A 20,182-nucleotide genomic window follows, 5' to 3' on the forward strand; every position below is an offset into this window, starting at 1 on the left:
GTTTTTCTGATAGGCGTGTCACCCTCACGTTAGTTCTTTAGTCACAAACAGTCTAATTTGATCTCACGTGGGCCAATAAAAGGGTGGGATAATAATCCACTTTTGTTTCAGTATAAGGAGACTATTGCTCACGAACAGATAATAATCAGGCTACATCTTAAAGATAAGTGGAATGTCAACAATGCGTCTTCTGACAGGTGTATCACAAAGGTTCTGCAAGAACGCGAAACCTTCATACATAAAGTTTTATATGTATATATGTATTTAAATAATCACATAATCACAGCATTTCACTATTCGTGTTTCCAGCAGTTTATCAAAATATAAGAAAAAAACGTTGTAATTATATAAATGTTTGGTTTTTTTATTTAGAAAGCAAATCAAAGATGGTAAAGACATCACTGTATTTCTCTCACTTGGATGTAAAGCCATCCTATATGGTAGTTTGTACCGTATCTGTTCCCCAGAGCCACATATTGAACACCCTTGCTTTAGGTAGAAAGTTTATTATTATCTGTCAAGGTGATTTTCCGCCCAGACAAACAGAAGAGCAGGTGATTTCACACACTGGCATCTCCCCACAGTCAGACATGGAGGACTTAATGATATTAGAACTTCCTACCAACAGGCCGGAGAGGTACAAGCTTAGACACTGTCATGTAGGCAAAATTAGTGTCATATTTTTGTTTTTCTACAGGAAAAAAGTAAACGCCATTCATGTCTGGTTGGTGTTAATATCCTGGCACAATAAACTAGCCCACAACAAAATTTCAGCTACCAGATTTTGCCTTGGTTTTCATCCCTCGCCAAATTTCTCAAAGACATCCTCTACATCAGCCACTTACAGCTTTTTTCATGTTGTTTACGCGCCGTTGAAGTCGTGATTACACTTTTTACGACAGTCTCCGAATGCAGCACGGGAACAACCCCCGCCCCCAATAACCTCCCCCTCATGTAACGTCACACCAACGGCTATTTGCATGAAGTGTTTTCTGGCTGCAGCTCGAGCTCGGCTGCAGAGCGAGATCCTCAGAGGGGGAAAGCGAGGGAAGCGGTGCAGTGAAAATAGGAGGAGGGGGAGTCTTGTGTTTCACATCAGAGGAGCAGCGAGGGAAAACGGGCTGAAAGCAAGGATAAGGTGTCCGATAACAAAAGCAGAGAGGGGGGGGAAAGCAGAAGAGCGGCTTCTCTTGTATCGGAAAATGGAGCTACCCGCCGCGGGAGAGCACGTCTTTGCGGTGGAGAGCATCGAGAAGAAGCGCAGCAGAAAGGTTTGTCACAAGAGCACCGAAGGACATTTTTGCACACATGCACTTGGAAAGGAGGCTGATTTTTCTTTTTCACTTCTGCTTTCAGCGGAGCATATGTTGTTTTATTATTACTATTATTGTTATTCGATATTTTAAGATGACTGTGCAGCGCGGAGTAAAGTAACGTTACGCTCATTATCCCGTTTCTCCTCCTTCACAGGGACGGGTTGAGTATTTGGTCAAGTGGCGTGGATGGTCTCCAAGGTGAGTGCACTTGATAACAGAAATACACTCAACGAGGACGCCACATCCAAAACAGAAAGTGTGCGCAAGTGTAAATGCCTGCATTTTTCTGTGCGTGGGCGCGCGTACGGGGGGTTGCGCGTTCTTGCTCTGGGCACTCGGCGCGTTTATTGGCCCCGATGATGGATGTGGTTTCCCAATGTATGCAATCCCCAGTGTGCCAATTAGAGGAAGACATGTCTATAATTGAACACTATGTTTAAGAAATGCCACGTATCGAGATTTGTGTGGAGGCCGGACCGTTGTTTCCTCCCCCTATTACCGTGCGTAAAAGTTACCCATGATTTATTACACGTGTATCCACAGGGAGGACAAGCGTCTCAGCATGTTGTTTACATGCACGCCCACAATTATGACTCTAGGGAGATTTTATAAGTGATAGATTGAATTAGGTCCTGTCACCTGGGTATCTTCAGCCAGTGCCTGTTATGGTGAGCCGTTTTTGACTGGCCAGCGTGCACTCACTGCTCTCTGTCTCTCCTCTGTGGACAGATACAACACATGGGAACCAGAGGAGAACATCCTGGACCCAAGACTACTTGATGCGTTTCAAGACAGGTACGTTTGATAAAGAAGCTTCACAAGCTGCTGAAAAACATGATAGAACAGGTTTTAATCCACTGTATCTTACATTTCCAGTTTTTGTCACAGCACATAAAATATCTGTCACCCATCCCCAGAGAGTAAAGCAGGTTCCCCTGTAAGTTTTAGAAGTGTAGAGAGTTTGGTTAACAGAAAAGCCTTAATGTTTGTCTTTAGATTAAACCCTGTGTCATCAGAGTTGGATCAGGGTTAAGCTCAGGTTAGGGTTATCAGATCAAACTGAACCACTTTGTTGCGCATCTACTTTTTGTTACCTGATAGTTATTTGAGTGTCGGCATCATGTTATCCTGCTAAAGTGCTACCTGCTGTCCTGCCATCCACTCACCAGATGACCAGTGTCATTTTCCACAGCATGACTGTATAAGTGAATGATGATTGTTCAAAGGTTGTTTGATCCCTTTACTTTTTTGCAGGTTAGACTTTTTTCCCCTGGATTTTCTGATGTGCACCACTTTTAAGAACACAAATACAGAGGACACGAGACACCAATCACCAGCTTTCAGAGATGAATAACACTTAGTATTCAGCTAAAAGATCTCCATTAAAAATCAATGAAGTCTAGTACTAGGATCAGTCCACATCTACGAGACAGAGTTATGATGTCACTTTATACTTCTTTAGTTGTATAGGTGTACTGCTTATTTAAAGTATCTGCATCTTTCACATTGTTTAAATTGCTTATGGATTTGCATTTATACAGTTTCTAGTGCTATAAATCCAGCTTGCCTGCACACATGTTAAAGTCAGACTTTCTGATGGCACAAAAAAGCCTCAGCAGACAAATGTGAAAATAATTTAGTCACATTCTGCACATTACATCATCGTGCATGGTAGAGTTTAAATATCTGTCTGAAGGAACATGAAGCAAAGTGTATTTTGGAGTCGAGGGGAAGTTTACATTATGGTTCACATCTTTAAGTAATCGGCTCATGATGTGATGACGCTGCAAAAGCAAAGCAAGATTGAAGGAACTACATAGTATCTTAGTAAACGTATATATCAGAAAAATTCAAATATTACCCTTTAGCGTTGGCTACCTTGGTGACTTTAGCTGTTTGGCTAAATACTAAATACTCTCCTGAGTGGCTGACCAGGCTGCTCCGTGTGAAGGGCAGTGTAATTGAATTTCCTAAATGCATGCTGTGTTAAACTGTCACTGGCTTCTCTCTCAGTCTCCTTCAGCTTTTGCCTACAGCAACCTTTCAGGCGCAGGTCACACGTTAAAGCAAAACATCGACTTCACTCTACGGCTGTTTTCGCAATTATCTCTCGCTTGCTCCAAAGAGGAGGGATTTTATTGAAACTAATTGCATGCCTCTCGGGGGAGCCAAATCGTCTGAATGCCAGGCTATGAAAATACACTGAGTCGTCATTGTAATTAGATGTGAGGGGGGGAGGGTGGGGGAGGAATCTGACATCACTCCTGTCTGCGGTATTGAATTACTGTCTTGGAGGGACTTGGATGGAGACTGAGGAAAGTCAGAGAGGGGTTGGCCCTTATCTTCCACCATGGATAGAGTTTGTTTACTGGATTATGAGTGTTAGTATAAACTGACTGTTTAGCTTTTGTAGCAGCTGAGGATAAATGTACATTTGATCCTGTTTAAACAAAGGCGAGGACAGGTAAATATATGATGAACAAATAACAATGTATGCTCACCTTACATCAGGAAGTGTAACACATGCTCAGCGTTTTCTAATAGAGCATGAGGAGGACACCCATGACGTCGTGTTGCCATGCAACTGCAACTCATCTCTGTGTCATGGTTCACTGATTGGCTGGTCTATTCCTCTCCCGCAGGGAACGTCAAGAGCAGATGATGGGGTATCGCAAGAGAGGACCCAAGCCAAAACATCTTCTGGTCCAGGTAAGAAAAAAAACATATAACAAGGAAACAGGACTTCAGTTTTTCTGTTTTTTATTAACCAGAACACCAGAAAGGCAGCAGCTCAAATAGCATTGTTTACACACAGCGCATTCACACACTGAAATATACTTCAAAACATGATTCTAAATGCTAATCTTGATTATCAGTAATGATGAATGATGCTTAAGTTTCATTTTTATTTGTACCTCTCTCTCTAAGGTCGGGAAATTTCAGAAAATATTAAAGAACATGTGAAATATGTCACGTTTCATCATGTGAAAATGATGAAACATGTCATGAAAGTTGTGATACTAAAAAAAAAAAAAATAACGTTTTCGTCTCTAACATGGCTAAAGCTTTTGGTACCATTAAAGCCTACATTCCCCAAAATGCAACTCAAAGCTCCTTTTGTTAGACCCCGCCTGTTAAACGTTTGGGCTTCACACTCAAATTTTTTGGCTTTCAAGTTGAAGATGAAGATGTTCCAAATAAATATGTGGTTAATATGTTTTTCTATTTTGTTTTTGTTCTTGTTGTTATTTATACATGAATAAAAGCATCTTTGTATAATATGCATAATTTCATGTCTGTAAGCCACTTCACATTATCTTTTTAACGTGAAACTCGTGGGACACAGCAGATTAATATTGGCCACAGACATCTGTAAATGTATTTGGGTATCAGTCAAGTTGTTACAGATATTTGGCTGATATATCAGTATTCCCTATTTTAAACTGAGATGACCCATCATGGTTTACTCCACAGGGTTTTGTTTTACCTGTATGATGAGATAACAAAGCTTCATTTGTAAAAATTTAGGTGTTGGCTCATTTACGGAGTGAAAATTTGAATGAGCGAGGGACGTTATCTTCATTAAATTCTATAGGAATCTGTCTCCTGACCTAACAGTTGCAGTTAGGTGACTGCGATTGTACATTTAATGCATCAATCACTGGCCCAAAGGGCTAAGGGATCCCCTCGGAGGCATGTTTTTGTTCCTCTCAGGAGGGTGTTGGTGGTAACACATGGGATAAAGTCAATGCCGGGACACAAAGCAGCCAATGACATTCCTCCAAGCTGAGGTCACAGCCACGGGAGACACTTTGAAATGTCACTGTGATGGCCGGGCTGGTGGCTCAGAGAGCTGCAAGGGATCTGTAGGAGGGCTGTGTCAACATGGACCCAAGGCCTCTGAAATAAACCTTGTGCTCGTTTGGAGCCCCGTCACACATTCCAAGCACAGTGTCTTCATTGCAGCTCGTGGGCCCCATGAAAGCCTTTTTTTTGTACCCAAGGAAAGACACGTGTGTAGAAACTGGAGACTCTTAATCATTAATCAAATTCCCAGCTCAAAGGGATGCTCTTTATTTTAAATGCTCATTAAAACAACACAAATCATTTGATTCTTTATCGATGGGGCTTGGGCGTTTTTAATAATGCTGATTACTGTGTTTGCTCGCAGGTGCCTTCCTTTGCCAGGAGGTCCAGTATCCTGGCTGACCTACAAGAGGCGTCCCTGGATGAGGACAGCTGTCAGAACGCCAGTCCCATCCAGATGCTTCGTCCGCAGCCCCAGCATTACCAGCTGAACAGTAAGAAGCACCACCAGTACCAGCCGCTGTGCAGGGAGCGTGAGGCTGAGCAGCAGGCTAACGGCAAGAAGTTTTACTATCAGCTTAACAGCAAGAAGCATCATCACTACCAGCCAGACATTAAGGTGCACGAGCCCATATTTGCTAAACCCAAGATAGACGTCCAAGCTCCTGAGCTGGCTAACAAAGAGTATAACCTTCCTCCGGTGCTGCAGCAAAAGTGGGTTCGGGACAAGGACTCGGGCTGTCTGACCAAAGTGAAGGATATCACCATGGAGTTGAAGAAGCTTCCGGCAAACTTCAACGGACACAAAGAGCAAGAGAAGCCAAAACCTAAGGAGGACGCTTTACCACAGCCCAACGGTGTCAGCAGCAGCAAACTAAAGATTGTGAAAAACAAAAACAAGAATGGCCGGATTGTTATTGTCATGAGCAAGTACATGGAAAACGGGATGCAAGCAGCTAAAGTGAAAAACGGCGAGTGTGATGCTGCTGAAAAGCCACCGCAAGGCACCGACAATGGTGCGGAAAAGCACCTGGAAAAGATGAAGCTCGTCAAAAAGCTCGGCCTCATCAATGGATTTGCTAAAAGCCCCGTAGACAAAGCAACGTCTCTCAGTTCTGGATTTAATGGAAATTGCCCCAAAGAAAAGGAACCGTCCCTGAAAGCGGAGCTAACTGTGACAGAACAGGATAAACATGTTGAGGTCAGGGGTCAGGGCCAGCTTCCAGAGGATCAGCCTTTGCAATTGACAACCAAACCTAATCTGCTCTCCCGGCCTTTGAACAGGGGAGTCCCCTCATCACAGGACAAAAGAGAAGGCCAAGGTGGGTTTCAAGGGCTAAAGCGACACCTCTCTGACACAGATGGTGAGGAACGTGAGGGTAGTAAAAGGTTTTTGAGCTCCAGGAGCATAAGCACTCCCAACACAGCATCATCACCTGTCCAAAGCATTAACATCGACCAAAATGGACACCACAGTCACCCCGGGCTGCAGGATTGTGGGTATGTGGACCAAGTGGAGCCCATTGACTTGAGTATTGTCAAGTCGAGGCCTAAAGCTCCAGTTCCCACGGCAGCCCAGCCTGAAACGCACACACAGCCCGAGGCGCTAACACACACAGAGGAGGAAAGACAAACAGAGGCTGACACACAAACAGAAACTCAGCTTGAAACACAACAACCTGCAGAAGTGGAGAACGCCGAGTCGCTGTCCGTTTCTAACCACGAACAGAAAAAGGAGGACACATTTCCCTCCTTCAAACCTTTCCTTGGGAATATAGTCATCACGGACATTACCACAAACTGCCTCACCGTTACGTTCAAGGAGTACATAGCAGCGTAACAATCTGGGTACCAGCTGTTCATCTGTATAAATGTACATGACATATATTTGTATTTTTGGATGCTTGAATGTACAAATCGACCCTTGATGTTGTTTTCATTTTGTATATTGGTAGTTCAGATAACAAGAGAAACTTTTTATTTGCATATTTCTTCTTATAAGCTAACGAGAAACTGTCTATTTGCATATTTCTTTCTTATAAGCTCAACCTGTTGTTATTTCTGGAGATTTTATAACATGCAGTATCTTCTTGAAACCTAAACTGCAAAATTAGATCGAGCAAATGAGGGGATGTAATTAAAGATGCACTTACTCGTGTAAATAAATACGCTTCACTTTTCTATGGATGTAACTCGTTTTATACAGTCAACCGTCTACATGTCAGATAATGTCAAACAAATGTAGGCTATATGGAGAATTTTGTTAGGAAGAAAATTATATTGAATCCTGGTAAATTACACTGTGTGTGTGTGTGTGTGTGTGTGTGTGTGTGTGTGTGTGTGTGTGTGTGTGTGTGTGTGTGTGTGTGTGCGCGCGCGAACAGATGGACAGATTTAAAGGATGCGTGCTGCTTGGACAGATTATGCCATTAGGCATGCTTAAACAAGCAAATAAAGAAAAATGAAGCGCCTTTTTGTCAATAAATATGATTTGCATTGTTAAAAAGGCTTTTAAATGGAAGATTATTCAAGCTCGATGTTTGCTTCTGTTCTGTTTTTTAAGCCATGCCTCTCTGATGCCGAGCACCAGTCGCCTGTGACTCTGATAATTTATGTTTTGCAGCAGCACACTGACTGAACGTGGCTTCTTTTTCTTTTATTTGAATGACATCAGTCACAAATCTGCTAGTTGAGCTCTCTAATCTTACAGACTAATACCACCAGCTGGGTTCTCTGGATTCAACTTTTCATGTCTCTGTTCTTTGGCACCCTGACGTGTTCAGTGAAGGCAGTGCAGTTATTATGTATGGGATCCCAGAGGCTTGTCTTGACATAGTTTGCAGTGGAGCTGCAATTAGAAGTGTGTAAAAGCACTTTTCATAATCACTTCTGATCCCCTGTGTCTCTTCCTGCACTGCTGGAGGTGGATTGAGCTGCTCTGTGAGAACCTGGAGCACCGTGTGCTTTTGTGTGCAGAGGAAAAAATAATGGCTTCTTATGATGCATCATAATTTGCAATAATAAAATTGTTTGCAACTGAGTGTGTTTGATGTGTTTATTCTCCATGCTCCTATAGCAAAGGGGGGGTACCCTGGTACCCTTAATCACGTGATGCGACCTCGGCTTCCCTCAGAGAGCTGAATGTTTTAGCAGGAAGAGGACGGCTGCTGTTGTCTTAAAAGGTTGCCTCAGAAGAAGCTAAATCTGATCTTGGCTCTGTCTGTCTCTGTGTGTGCGTGCGTGTGGGCTGCAGGCCACAAGGATTACAGAGCCGGGGTGTATTTTCAGATGAGCATCCTACAATCCCACAGGCTGTTTTGGACCAGCATGTGTGCCATAGTGGAGCTCAAAGTCAGGCCTTTTCACTTGTATATGTGCAAATTATTTTAACTCACATAAAAAACTGCTTTTTACAGAAGTTTGCAGTTTAATTCTGTCCTATATCAGCAACTGAGTTTAAAGTGAAACGATCACAGGCCTGAATTATGCAACAGTAAAAGAAAGACCTTAAATATTGAATATATTGAATCGCTGAATTCTTTGACTGAAAAACAAAACGTCTGTTTTGTGCTGAAATGAATGCTAAAGAAGTACGTTTGTAATTTAAAGCTCATAATTTTGACCTGAACAGCTGTTCGCGCCAGGTGTTTCTTTGATAAATCATGCTGCCACGCTGAGAGACTCAACAGGAGGCAACTGATTTCTTCGCTACAGGTTCAGCTTTAATGGCAGAGGCGGGGTATTATTTTCACGTTTCTTGTTTAATGCATGCATATAGTGAAGGAGCTGGTTCGTGCAGGTGAGCTCAGTCCTAAAGCTGCCCGAAACATTTTTGTCTTGCCACACGAATGCATCATCTATCCGTCTGCTGTGAGGGGAAATGCGCGATATCCGTATTTTCCGACAATGTGTGTGCATAAATAATCTTTAGAAAAGCGATGAAATCTGACATTCCGACAACCGCAATGACAGAGATGGCAGCTCTCGACCATTTCCTCTGCTCCAACCCGCCAATAAAACTGCTTTCTGTGCGCATTAATATGAGCGTCGACAGAGAAAATGGCTGTCCTCTCCTCCTCCGTGCGCGCTCTTCTCTTGCGTCTCTCCGAAACGCTGAGCAGCAGCCCGCAAATTATTACCGCGATGTTCCAGCTGAGGAGCTACAGCGGGAAATTCCCCGCAGGATCTAAGACCAAGTTACTTCCTTTGTAATGGCTGTTTGCGCTTATTCGTGTAAAGAATCTAATAAAAAAAATGTGACAGACACCAAACAAGTTGGTTTCTTACTGCAATCATCTAAAGAAGAATTGCACAAAATGCTGCACGGAGGATTTGCGCTGTTTCTCTTCCTGATTTGTGTCAGGTTGAGCTGATTTTGCGTGTGAGTGATGAACAGATCCAGGGCTCGTCTCACAGAAGACACGTGCTTTTTGAATTGCCAAACTTTTATTCCGAGGGGAGTCTCGAGTGGGCCGGCACTTTCTCCACACACATCCTTAAGTGCAGATTTTGGACTGCGCCACACATCAGCGCAGTTACAAACCTCTTGACCCGCCTGCCCTTTTTAAATTTAGATCCGGTTTAAATGCTGTGAACTGGACAGAAATTTCCACGCGTGACAAAATTACTGACTGAACCCGACTGTTTTAGCTCTTTATGATGTGAACATTAGTTCCGTTTGTAAAATGGGGAAAAACATCCTCTCAGGTTTTGTCCCAAACCCACCAATGAGCCTGGTACAAATATTCCTCTGAAACTCTTTTTAAAGCTGCTCACATAAAGGAGTCTTTGTGTCGTTTTTACACAGAAAAAAAGTTGTTTGAAGGGGAAACGGGTAGGAATAGAAACTGGAGTGTAAATTGCACATAAAAACATTAGAGACTAATAGTTTCATTTACGCAGGCAGCCTGCTGGGATCCCCCTGCCTTTTCCAATGAACAAAGTGACTAAAGCTCCAGTCATCCAGCGGTGACTGGCAGATGAGCTCAGCCCTTGTGAAGACTGTGAACTCATGAAGACTCTGGTGGTGGTTTTTTGTTTTGTTTTTCGTGTCAACGTAACATAATTATCCACAGTGTTTTCCCTAAGTAGTGAATTGGAGCCCCGCGCCTCTGATTTCGGTCTATTCTCTGTTCTCTGATCATTTTCACCCTGCAGGCTGTACGAGCCCGGTTGGTTTGAAACCGGTTGAGCCTGCACGAAAATCAAGTTTTCATGAGACATGACGGGAATCCGTGAAAGGAATTCAGCTTTAAAATGAAGAGAACCATGAAGAATATTGACTACCTGCCATGATACCTTATTGAACTAATGTTTTTTCTTCAACTGCCCATTAGTGCGATTACCTATGGGAAAAAGGAAATTAATAAAGGCTAAAAATTGGGTCTAATGTAAACGTTTAAATCCCCAGACAAGTGGAAAAAAATGGGGGAAAGCTTTAATTGGGGCAGGATTCCTTCAATGCTTAAGCTCCACAGAACGGACTGAACTTGGTCAATTGGATGTCTGAAATGTCTGGTTATTATTGCGCTATTTTTCGTATTAGTCCCTTTGTGCTGTAGCCGGGGATTCCTGTTTTGTGCGCACACCGGGAACACGCGTCTTGCCCGGATACAAGCCAACCAATGGTGTTTTAATGGCGGCGGCACTGCTGCACTGCAGGCGCGCCGAGACCAATCGCATCCAGAGTCTGAGGTGCGCCCATCTTCTCTTTCTGTCTGCGCTCAGAAGAAAAAAAAGCCGAAGCATGGATCAGAACCTGTAGCCTGGAATAATCACCGGGCCAGCTAAAGGCTTAATCCGAGCTTTGCTTCCTTTAAGAGGTTCTGATATGTCACTCACCGCAGCCTACAGATCCAGAGTAATGCTTTGGAGATTAGGGCATCTTTCAAATATTTAGTTTGGGTTTGGTGTTCGACCATTCCCTTTGGGTTTCACCTCCGGGGGAAATTATCTTACATAAATGGTAAATATTTCCCTCTGTGCGCGCAACACCAAATTACTGCTAGTCAATTTCTGTTCTGGCTCTTTCAGGTGATTTTGAGCCGGTTTTAATGAGTTTTATTCGAAGATCCTTTCGCTCAGAAACTGAGAAGAACAGAAAAAATGTTTAAATTTGGTTTATTAGAAATTTGGGGAATTTTAATGCGTCGTGGCATCTTCACTCAGCCTGTAGTCACACCTTTTTATTAGCAACAGTTTAGGAATTTAAAACGACAAATGCTCCGGATAGTTTTAAATTTCCCCGAAATTGTTGGTGCTCAGTCGATCTCTGCTCTTAATTATCCCGATGTGAGGCCTCCTCACCCCCGTGTGGTTTTCATGTTTTTGTTCCTCAGTCAGTGATCGTGGGCCTGCTGGACCTGCGCGCATGATTGAGATTTTAAACCAACCTCAGTTATTTGTTTTATTACGCTTAAAGCAATAAAGGCAGCATATTGTTTACCATGTACCTACATGTTTAGCTTTACATGATAGTGTTTATATTTTAAAGTGATGAAACGTGAAAAAGAAAAAGGAAAACGTGTTTTATTATTCAATAAATATAAATGAGGAATGTTATTAAATTGAACACATTATGTCGGTCTAAAAAAATAATGTGTGTGTGTGTGTGTGTGTGTGTGTGTGTGTGTGTGTGTGTGTGTGTGTGTGTGTGTGTGTGTGTGTGTGTGTGTGTGTGTGTGTGTGGCAGAGACCTATACTGTAAAATGTAATTAGTTCTCAGAAAAAAAATTATGCAAACTTGTTGCCTTAGAAAAACTAAGTGCAGCTTACTTAAGATGAATTAGGGCATCTTATTCGTTGAGAGTATGCGAAGTTAAATTATGGATTTCTCTCACCCACTCACACACGCACGCACACACAGAATATATTGTTAGTGAAGGCATCATCCTCCTGCTCCTCACGGAGTGCTTGTTCTTGAATTTGTCTTCTCCGCATTTGTAGTTTGCACCAGGGCCTTGCCAGGCTCCTCGAGAAAATCCTTTGCTCTGGAGCTTTCCTGTGTTCCAGTGTGACTTTGGATATATCCAGATGATGAAAGCATTTCACGCTGGGATGTCTAAGATGTTGAAACATATCACAAGTATACCGTATAGGGTTCTCATTTTGCAGCTGTAGCCATTCACCAGCTTGCCCATGTCGTCCAGCCGTCCCTCTGTGGGATTATAATCCATGATGATTTCCGGTATTTGATGCTCCTGCTCAAACACTCTCACACCCTTGTGCGGCAGACTTTTCTCCTTTTTTATGTAGGACACTAGGAGGTCTGGGCTGTGAACGCACACCTGGAAGAGCTGAAAGATTTGTGTCTGGGCCGTGTTCAGGACGGTCCACCTTTGTCTGCTTCCTCTTTAGAGGCTCCGATCACAGTTTGTGTGACATAAAAACGCCATTGCATGTTGCATAATTTCCCTGTAAACAGATGCAAGTTGCATTTAAATGCATTTGATGACTTAGCATCACAAGCAGCCCTGCAGAGCTTCCTGATAAATGGCACCAATGCTCGTCCCAGAGGAATTCTGTGAACTCCCGTTAGAATCCGAAACCCCAGCAAGGAGTGCACGGGAGTGGATTTGGGCCATCTCTCTCATCCCTCTCTAAAAACGCTTCTTCCCTCTAAATCAATGTACCTCAGAGTGATTGAATGAATCCGGCACAGCCAGAAAAGGTTAAAGGGAAGACTGGATATCCAGCACTTGAGGAAATGACATCGGTGCTGCATTTTTACACTGTCAGCTCTGCGGGGTGTTTCTTTCTTTGGTGCAGGGAGACCATTTTCTTCAGATCCGTATTTTATCCCTTGCTGGCTGCTGATTGGCTGGCTGTTAATTGGCCGGTCCCGCGGTGTGCTGCTGAGCAGGGGTCCTGGGGCAGACTCGTTTTGGAAGGGGCTAGAGGTCAGTTTCATCCTCTTCTTCAAGCTCACCACAGCCAGAGTTTGAATGGATAGATGTAATGTTACGTTTCTGAAACATTGTCAAGCTTCTCTGTCTTCGAAAATCATATCTCTCTTGTGGTTACCCTAGCGTTACATAAATGACTCCTAAAAGAATATTTGGGAGTGGTGCTCAAGGACGAAATAAATAAAATAAATAAAATGTGTATGTGAAAGAATTTACATCAGTTTTGTGCTTGAACATATTTAACAGTAAATGATCGCAGGTAAGTTTAACCTGACCTGCTGCTAAGACGTAATAGATTTAGATGATGAGTCATGAGTCTGAGGCATTTTTGAAAATTTTTAATTTATTTAAAAATATTCCAACCCAAGAGGAATTAAATGCATAATTAATAACCAGATTGTATGGCCATCCTTTTTTTTTAGTTACTTACTCATTCGCTTCCCTTTATCGCCGCTGTCCTTGTGTTGGAATTCATTTCATCTCATTTTTAACTGACGAAGAAAGATCAGCCAGTCTCAGCAAAGATGTTCAAATGATTCAGCCAAGACTAACCGCTCTTTATATATATATATATATATATATATATATATATATATATATATATATATATATATATATATATATATATATATATATAAACGTAGTTATTCTTACTATTTCAACCTAATAAAATCGAATCTAAAAAATGAGCAAGTAAAAAATTATAAATATAAAAACAGTCTAATGAAAAAATAATAATAATAATGATAATAATAATAATAATAATGTTTTTAAATAAATTTTTATTTTATAGTTTCTTTATCATTACACTGATACCAAAGTAAATGCATAAATAATCGAATTTATTTAATTTGTTGTTTGTTTTTTTGCGGGTAACATAAATGTGGCACTGTATGGGAAAACAGGGATCGGATTTATGAGCGGAAGGGCGCCTCACTGTGAGAAAGGAAAAGTGAAAACTGCGGTTTAACTTTGACCTTTTTGTTTGATGTGCGTTAAAAACAAGGGGCCTCGCAGGAGCTTATCCATAATTTCCGATTATCTGGGCTGAGAAATCTCATTATCGGGAAAAATTAAACAAAAATTCAAAGATGGCTGTGTTTCATAATTCAAAGAAACAAATCACAACCCCCCGTTTCACTGAAGAGACCAATCAGATGCCTTTAAACCTCACACAGCGAGAAGCTTTCCCAGATCTCTTCCTGGAAAATTCGTCTTATTACTGCTTATCTTTGGGCCGTGACAGCTGTTTTCCTAACGTCTGATGAATCAGTGTCACTGAAAGGTTCAGTTTAATCGCTGAGATCCAATGGACTGACCTCTTACCAAAACACAAATTTATTTTATAACATTACAGGCATGTATTTGATTTAAATGTATCACCCACTTTGCATTTATTTCAAACAACAGAGCGCCGGCGTGTGATATGCGGTAAATCAGACGGCTGAATATAATTACAATATTTTCTCTTTAAGGTGAACGCGCAGAGAATAATTAGATAAAATCACGTGAACGGACCGGGCAGATATGTAGCACTTGGCCTGACGCAGGGAGGACGTGGAGGCGATCGTTTGGTGTTTATGGAATAACAAAAAATAACCTCCGCTTCATCAGCTGATGAATACGCTGCTGTAGCGACCAAACGCAAATGGGGGAAACTACCTACGCGCTGGCGCGCAATTCAGGCGCCCTCGTTATTTCCTACTCTCTCTCTATTTGCCTGACAAGGCTGGCGTGTCCGCATAACGAGACCGCGTGCATTTTTGCGCACATAACTTGCGCGAAATGATTCACTCGCCGCGCGGGGAAAAAAGCCACCATTTCCCCCTCCCCGAAGAATTCGCAGAGGCGCAAGCTCCTCCTCTCCACTTAGCAACCAGAGCACGTAGCAACGGTTCGACCAATGGGTGCTCGCCTAAAGGTTCCACCGACTGCGGTTCCTTAGCAACGCTGTGAAAAAACTGCGCTGACGTCCATTCTGTTCGGGAGTATTATGGTCTGTCGGGAATTCAGAGTGGCTGGGACTGGAGAAAAATATCTGCTCTGCTAGCGTTAGCGTCCACCCAGCTAACGGGAGGTAGCACTGGGGTAAACATGGAGCTTTCTGCCGTCGGGGAGAGGGTGTTCGCTGCCGAGTCTATCATCAAACGCAGAATCAGGAAGGTAGGCGGGAGATGTAACGTGCTCTTTTCTCCCAGAATGCTGAATAAGACCACCACCGCCGCACTCTCATACTACTGTTAACCCTTGCGAGCTAACCAAGTCCTGTCTGTTTGTTTCTGATGGCATGCAGGGTCGCATTGAATACCTCGTGAAATGGAAGGGGTGGTCTCCCAAGTAAGTCCCGCTACACTGAGCCTCATTATGTTTTCACCCCGCGGCTGCCCTGCCCGCACTGTCTCGGCTGTGGCTGTCGTTAGCACAGCACATCACAGCTAGCGGGATTAAAACTGAGCACGGTGGAGATTTTTAGCTCGCAGGCTAGCGCCGTGTGTCAGTCTCCGCTCCCTCTGTCTAACTCTGCGTTTTTAATTCGCAGATACAGCACTTGGGAACCGGAGGAAAATATTCTGGACTCCCGCCTGTTCGCCGCTTTTGAACAGAGGTAAGATGTCTGTGTGGCCTTTCTGGGCAGAGCCAGTGAGTGTTCGGTAACTGTACGCTGTCCTCGGTGCACTTTGCTCCCGTGACACTCAAAATGGGTGTCTGGTTTTTCACAGGGAGCGTGAAAGGGAGCTCTACGGGCCCAAAAAGAGAGGACCAAAACCCAAGACGTTTCTGCTTAAGGTAAAGCTGGCAGCTTGCTTTATTTTTTTATTGCGTGTCTCTAATAAAGCCCCAACAAACCCTTCCTGCGCTCTCTTCACTTCTGTAGATTGTGGCTTCTTAATTTTTTTCTTTGAGTGCATTAGTGAATGAGCAGGTTAAATATGCTAATTATGCATAATTAGGACAGCCTACCCATGAATGGGAGTGTATTCAGTTTGTTTATTGCCTAATGGGGATGTATTGACATGCTAAAACGGGCTTTGACTACCTAAAGACAGGGGTGTCAAACAAGCGGCCCCATAGGGCCAGAAGCACATCGCAAAAGGTGTCCCATCAGGGGGGCTTTTGTCAACTGGGGAAATTGAACTGTTAATTTTGTGGTGATACCAGGCATTAGAATATATATGATAAAATAATTTCTAGGTCCTGACAAATGGGTTGACCCAGAGAGTTTGGCATGTATCTGGTTATTTCTGCTTCTCTAAATGAAGAGAAAAATCAGATATTATGCAGCTGTTTTAATGGACTATAGCTTACATAAGGACTCTTTGTGTCCTGTTAAATAAAATGTGTTTAACAAACAGCCAGGCTGTTTTTCCATCTTCTTCTTTTTTTTACACGCTCTGGGTCTGTTGTCTCTTTATTAAAGCCACTTTTAAAGCAAAAATGGAAAAGCTCCAGGTGGCATGTAATAAATTAGAATTCAGGAATGTTTAAGTTCTCCAATTTTGTAGATCAGTAATAAAAAAAAATCTCACTTGAATTTTAATGTACAAATTTATTTGCCTCTAAAATATAGTTGTAAGAACTATAAAACTACTCTACTTTAAAGGACATGAGGTGTTTTTCTTTTCTTGAACACATGCCGTTTATGCATTTGTTGTCCCTGTTGTGTAATTTATAAATAGATTAAAAAATATAAAACAAATAGTTTATATACTGAAATGGATATGTGTCTGAAATAAATTATTTAATAAAAATTTTATGATTACATGTTACTTTCCAATGAGCCGAGGAAAACATCACGGCCTGATGCTTCATCTGTTCAGAGCGGTGAACCGTGAAAATTGCTTAATGAGCGGCAGTTTGTCTTGAACAAAATGCCAGAGTCTCCACTGACAGGGCTCGTTTAAAGGGGATTGGTAGAAGTTGAGTAATAAACATGGTGCCCTGAAACTAGTTATTGCTGTGAATTATTGATGTAAGATTAATATCCACTCTTTCGATAGTTAGTTTATTAGCAGTCCAATATGACAGGTGTAGGTAGAAGCAATCAATAGGCTGTTTAAATTACATTCTACAAATTAATAGAAAAAGCAGACGATAAAAGAATGAATGAATCCCTTTTAACTGATTCAGTTTGATGTTCGCTATGAAAAATGGTGTCATTTTCTTAAAATACTAATTTCAAAAATTTTCTGATAGGCTCAGGCAAAGGTGAAGTCCAAGTCCTATGACTTCAGGAGCGAAGCAGTCCGAGGAATGCGCGTCACCTACCCGACCCCAGAACCGATTGCCACCCCCAGGGCCAGAGAGGGCCTGAGAGCTGTCGTGCCCACCATCTTCCCACCGAGTACCGTCAACCGTGGAGAAAGCGTACGCGTCCGACCGCCTGAACTGAGCCCTCGTGAGCACCAGCAGTCTTTGCTTCATACTAGTTCAGAAGACCTCATCCACATACCTAAAAAGAGAGGTCCCAAGCCTAAGCCGCGGTTTAATGAGGTCTTCTCTGAGCACCATAAAAGGAGAGGGGAGGAGCAGGAGAGCCACGGCCCTCACAAACTGGCTAAGCTCCAGGGGGGCGAAGACATGAGGCTGGTCAAACTGGCCCACAGACATCCAGAGAACCACGGCCACAGCCATAAACATCATTACCACCACCATCACCACCACCACCACCACCACACACAGCGCTCTGGGGAGAGCTCCTACAAACAGCTGTACTCAGACCGCGGCCTGCATCCTCACAGAACAGACATGGACACTCACAGAATAAAGGACGTCTCCGCCTACCTGGTACCTGCACACTTCAAGCACCACTCCAAAATGAGTCTGAGTCGTCCCGCCGAGCTCCCCCAAATGGAAAAGCCTTATTTTCTGGACAGGCCGTCCCCAACGCGGCTCGACGACGATTTGGACGAAGTGACGTGGAGGCCGTCTCTCGGCAACGTGGAGAAGGTCCTGGTGACAGACGTGACCACCAACTTCCTGACGGTCACCATCAAGGAGAGCAGCACTTCTAAAGGCTTCTTCAAGGACAAAAGATGACTGACTGATGCTCTGTTTTCTGACTTTCAGCAGATCTGAAGTTTATAGGACATGGTGGGATTATCAAGCAACGCAGATTTTGTATGTAATGTAAAAAGGCAAATAACATAATGTGCATATGTGTATATAATATAAAGCTGGACATCTATTTAATGTATTGACCAAATCAAATGAAGTCCCTTTCACATTGTGCAATGGTTAACATGAGTTGCATGTTTCCTTTGCAGCGAGTGGCTACTTTCTGTACAGACCTTGTGACTTTTACTATTTTGCATTTAAAACTAACAAGAATGTATTTTTTCCACGTTTCTTCCCACCTGAGCTGTGCAGCGAGGATATTTAATTCAGGTTGTGGTCTGAATAATTCTCTTTATTTGAACTGATTTGACTGAAAGGTTTCGCTTGATTTCAAATCCTGGAATAATATTTAAAAATTAACTCAAGCACTTTGAATTTAAAAGTATTAGAAAAAATCTTTATGTTGTCTTCAAAGACCGAGTTTGCCTCGGAGATTTCTAAAACCTAAAGTAAATTAACAAATTCAACACACTCTCTGAAGTTTTCCCAAAGTTAATATAACATTTTCCATTAACATAGTTCCTATATTTTACATTTTCATAGAAAAACGATCATACAGCTTTGTTGTAACTGACAAAAAAGAGGTTGTTGTCAAACTGCTTTTTAGACGCTTTTCAATAAATCATTTGAATTTCTCATTTCTTTGTGTTGTTTTTAAACCATCGTCAGCCCTCCGGGTTCCGCTTAGATCCATCAATTAGACCCGACAAACGACTTAACCGCCGGGCTTACTTTTATATTCCCCACATATAATAATATCTCTCGATTTCAACGCGTTGTTTAATATTTATTTATTTATTGAAATTTCTGCAAAGTTGCGCCAAAAGTTAAAGGCCTCGGGCTCATCACCCAGCCCGGCTCGCACAGTCCTGCGGGAGGCCTACATGATTCTCCCTCCAGAGTTGCAACAGCACAAATTTCTCCCCCCTCTGGTCAATAAAAGTCCGTGAATCTGCTTTCATTGTTTAATTTTTGTATGCGTCGTGACTCTACATGGCTGCATGACCGCTTAGTTTTATTATTAAAAAAAGAAAACGATTGAAATGACCAAATGCAGCCAGTCATTCCAATAATTATTCCATTTTTATTCAAGGTATATTTAAAAGCAAACACATTTTTAATGTTTTTGATTGATTTCATGATATTTTCTGTGTATGCGATTGCGCCAGGACAGGCCTCAGACAACAGCCTCAGAGTGCGGTGAAAAATGAGAAACGGGTAAATTGTTCCGCATGCAGGTGCACACATTTCACAGCAATATAAAGCGGGGCTCTGCTTTATTCATCCGCGACACAGGCCTACTCACATGTGGACCGATCGCGGGTTCTACGGCGTTCATACTGTACAGATTGGAGCGCTTCAATCACCGCACGTGTGTGGCGTAAAATCAGGAGCGACGCGGTCAGACAGGAAAACGGGTGAGGTCATTAACAATCAATTTTATCGGTTTTTAGAATAAAATAATAATAAAACATACATATGTCGCCTATAAAAATATGACAAAAACAAACCCTCTTTAGCTTCATTCGTAATTTCTGTACGTAAACAGACTGGGGGGCGAATACAGCAGGCCTGTATATGTCCTCCACATGATGCGGGTGGTGCAGTGGCTGATGTGGGTTCAAACTTTCTGAACGACTGTCTGTGGAGTTTGTGTTCTCTCAAAGCCCGAGGACATGCGCGTTAGGTTAACTGGTCATTCTGAGGTGTCACAGTGGTGACCTGTTCACGGCGTGCGCCTCCCTTCGCCCTGCGTCAGGTGAACGATGGTGCACCTTCAACGTTTGCTTGTGTTCAATTTTCTGTCAGCTACAAGTGTGGACTGCCGTCTTGCGCGCGCACGTTTTGTCCCACATTTAGTTTTATGCATCCGGTCAGCCAGTTTATCCAAGTTTGAAATCCGGTAATTATCACACAAATATACTTTATCAGAACAGCAAAATCCTTCGTGTTTGTTTCATTTCCCCAAAAACGAAATAAAATGTTTCTTAGAGCTTTTGTAAAGCAAAGCGTGAGGACGGGGGGAAAGGTGTGTGAAGG

The 20,182-nt window shown here is 42.6% G+C and overlaps 2 protein-coding genes across 2 annotated transcripts; both read left to right on the forward strand.

Annotated features, from left to right (window-relative positions):
* The first annotated feature begins 734 nt into the window (after positions 1–734).
* On the forward strand, positions 735–8,163 carry LOC147328517 (E3 SUMO-protein ligase CBX4-like). Its single transcript, XM_086296942.1, has 5 exons — positions 735–1,271; positions 1,471–1,514; positions 2,046–2,111; positions 3,959–4,025; positions 5,488–8,163. Exons 1-5 carry the CDS (start codon positions 981–983, stop codon positions 6,961–6,963), a joined length of 1,944 nt encoding a protein of 647 aa, XP_086153068.1. The 5' UTR covers positions 735–980; the 3' UTR covers positions 6,964–8,163.
* Positions 8,164–14,925: 6,762 nt separating this feature from the next.
* On the forward strand, positions 14,926–18,774 carry cbx8b (chromobox homolog 8b). The gene is made up of 5 exons (XM_086296943.1): positions 14,926–15,190; positions 15,321–15,364; positions 15,567–15,632; positions 15,748–15,814; positions 17,222–18,774. Exons 1-5 carry the CDS (start codon positions 15,122–15,124, stop codon positions 18,062–18,064), a joined length of 1,089 nt encoding a protein of 362 aa, XP_086153069.1. The 5' UTR covers positions 14,926–15,121; the 3' UTR covers positions 18,065–18,774.
* Positions 18,775–20,182: the final 1,408 nt, after the last annotated feature.

Source organism: Aulonocara sp. 'chitande type north' Nkhata Bay, linkage group LG6, assembly GCF_057382095.1.
Source record: "Aulonocara sp. 'chitande type north' Nkhata Bay isolate Kocher_YH1m ecotype deep benthic linkage group LG6, A_spYH_male_GT1.1, whole genome shotgun sequence".
NCBI lineage: Eukaryota > Metazoa > Chordata > Actinopteri > Cichliformes > Cichlidae > Aulonocara > Aulonocara sp. 'chitande type north' Nkhata Bay.

What these genes read in the sequence shown, in the direction of transcription:
- LOC147328517 (XM_086296942.1), top strand. Translation starts at nt 981, where the DNA reads ATGAAGTGTTTTCTGGCTGCAGCTCGAGCTCGGCTGCAGAGCGAGATC. An exon ending in AGAAGAAGCGCAGCAGAAAG is followed by an intron (nt 1,272 to 1,470) that starts GTTTGTCACAAG and finishes CCTCCTTCACAG; the next exon opens with GGACGGGTTGAGTATTTGGT. An exon ending in TGGCGTGGATGGTCTCCAAG is followed by an intron (nt 1,515 to 2,045) that starts GTGAGTGCACTT and finishes CTCTGTGGACAG; the next exon opens with ATACAACACATGGGAACCAG.
- cbx8b (XM_086296943.1), top strand. Translation starts at nt 15,122, where the DNA reads ATGGAGCTTTCTGCCGTCGGGGAGAGGGTGTTCGCTGCCGAGTCTATC. An exon ending in TGGAAGGGGTGGTCTCCCAA is followed by an intron (nt 15,365 to 15,566) that starts GTAAGTCCCGCT and finishes TTTAATTCGCAG; the next exon opens with ATACAGCACTTGGGAACCGG. An exon ending in TTCGCCGCTTTTGAACAGAG is followed by an intron (nt 15,633 to 15,747) that starts GTAAGATGTCTG and finishes GGTTTTTCACAG; the next exon opens with GGAGCGTGAAAGGGAGCTCT.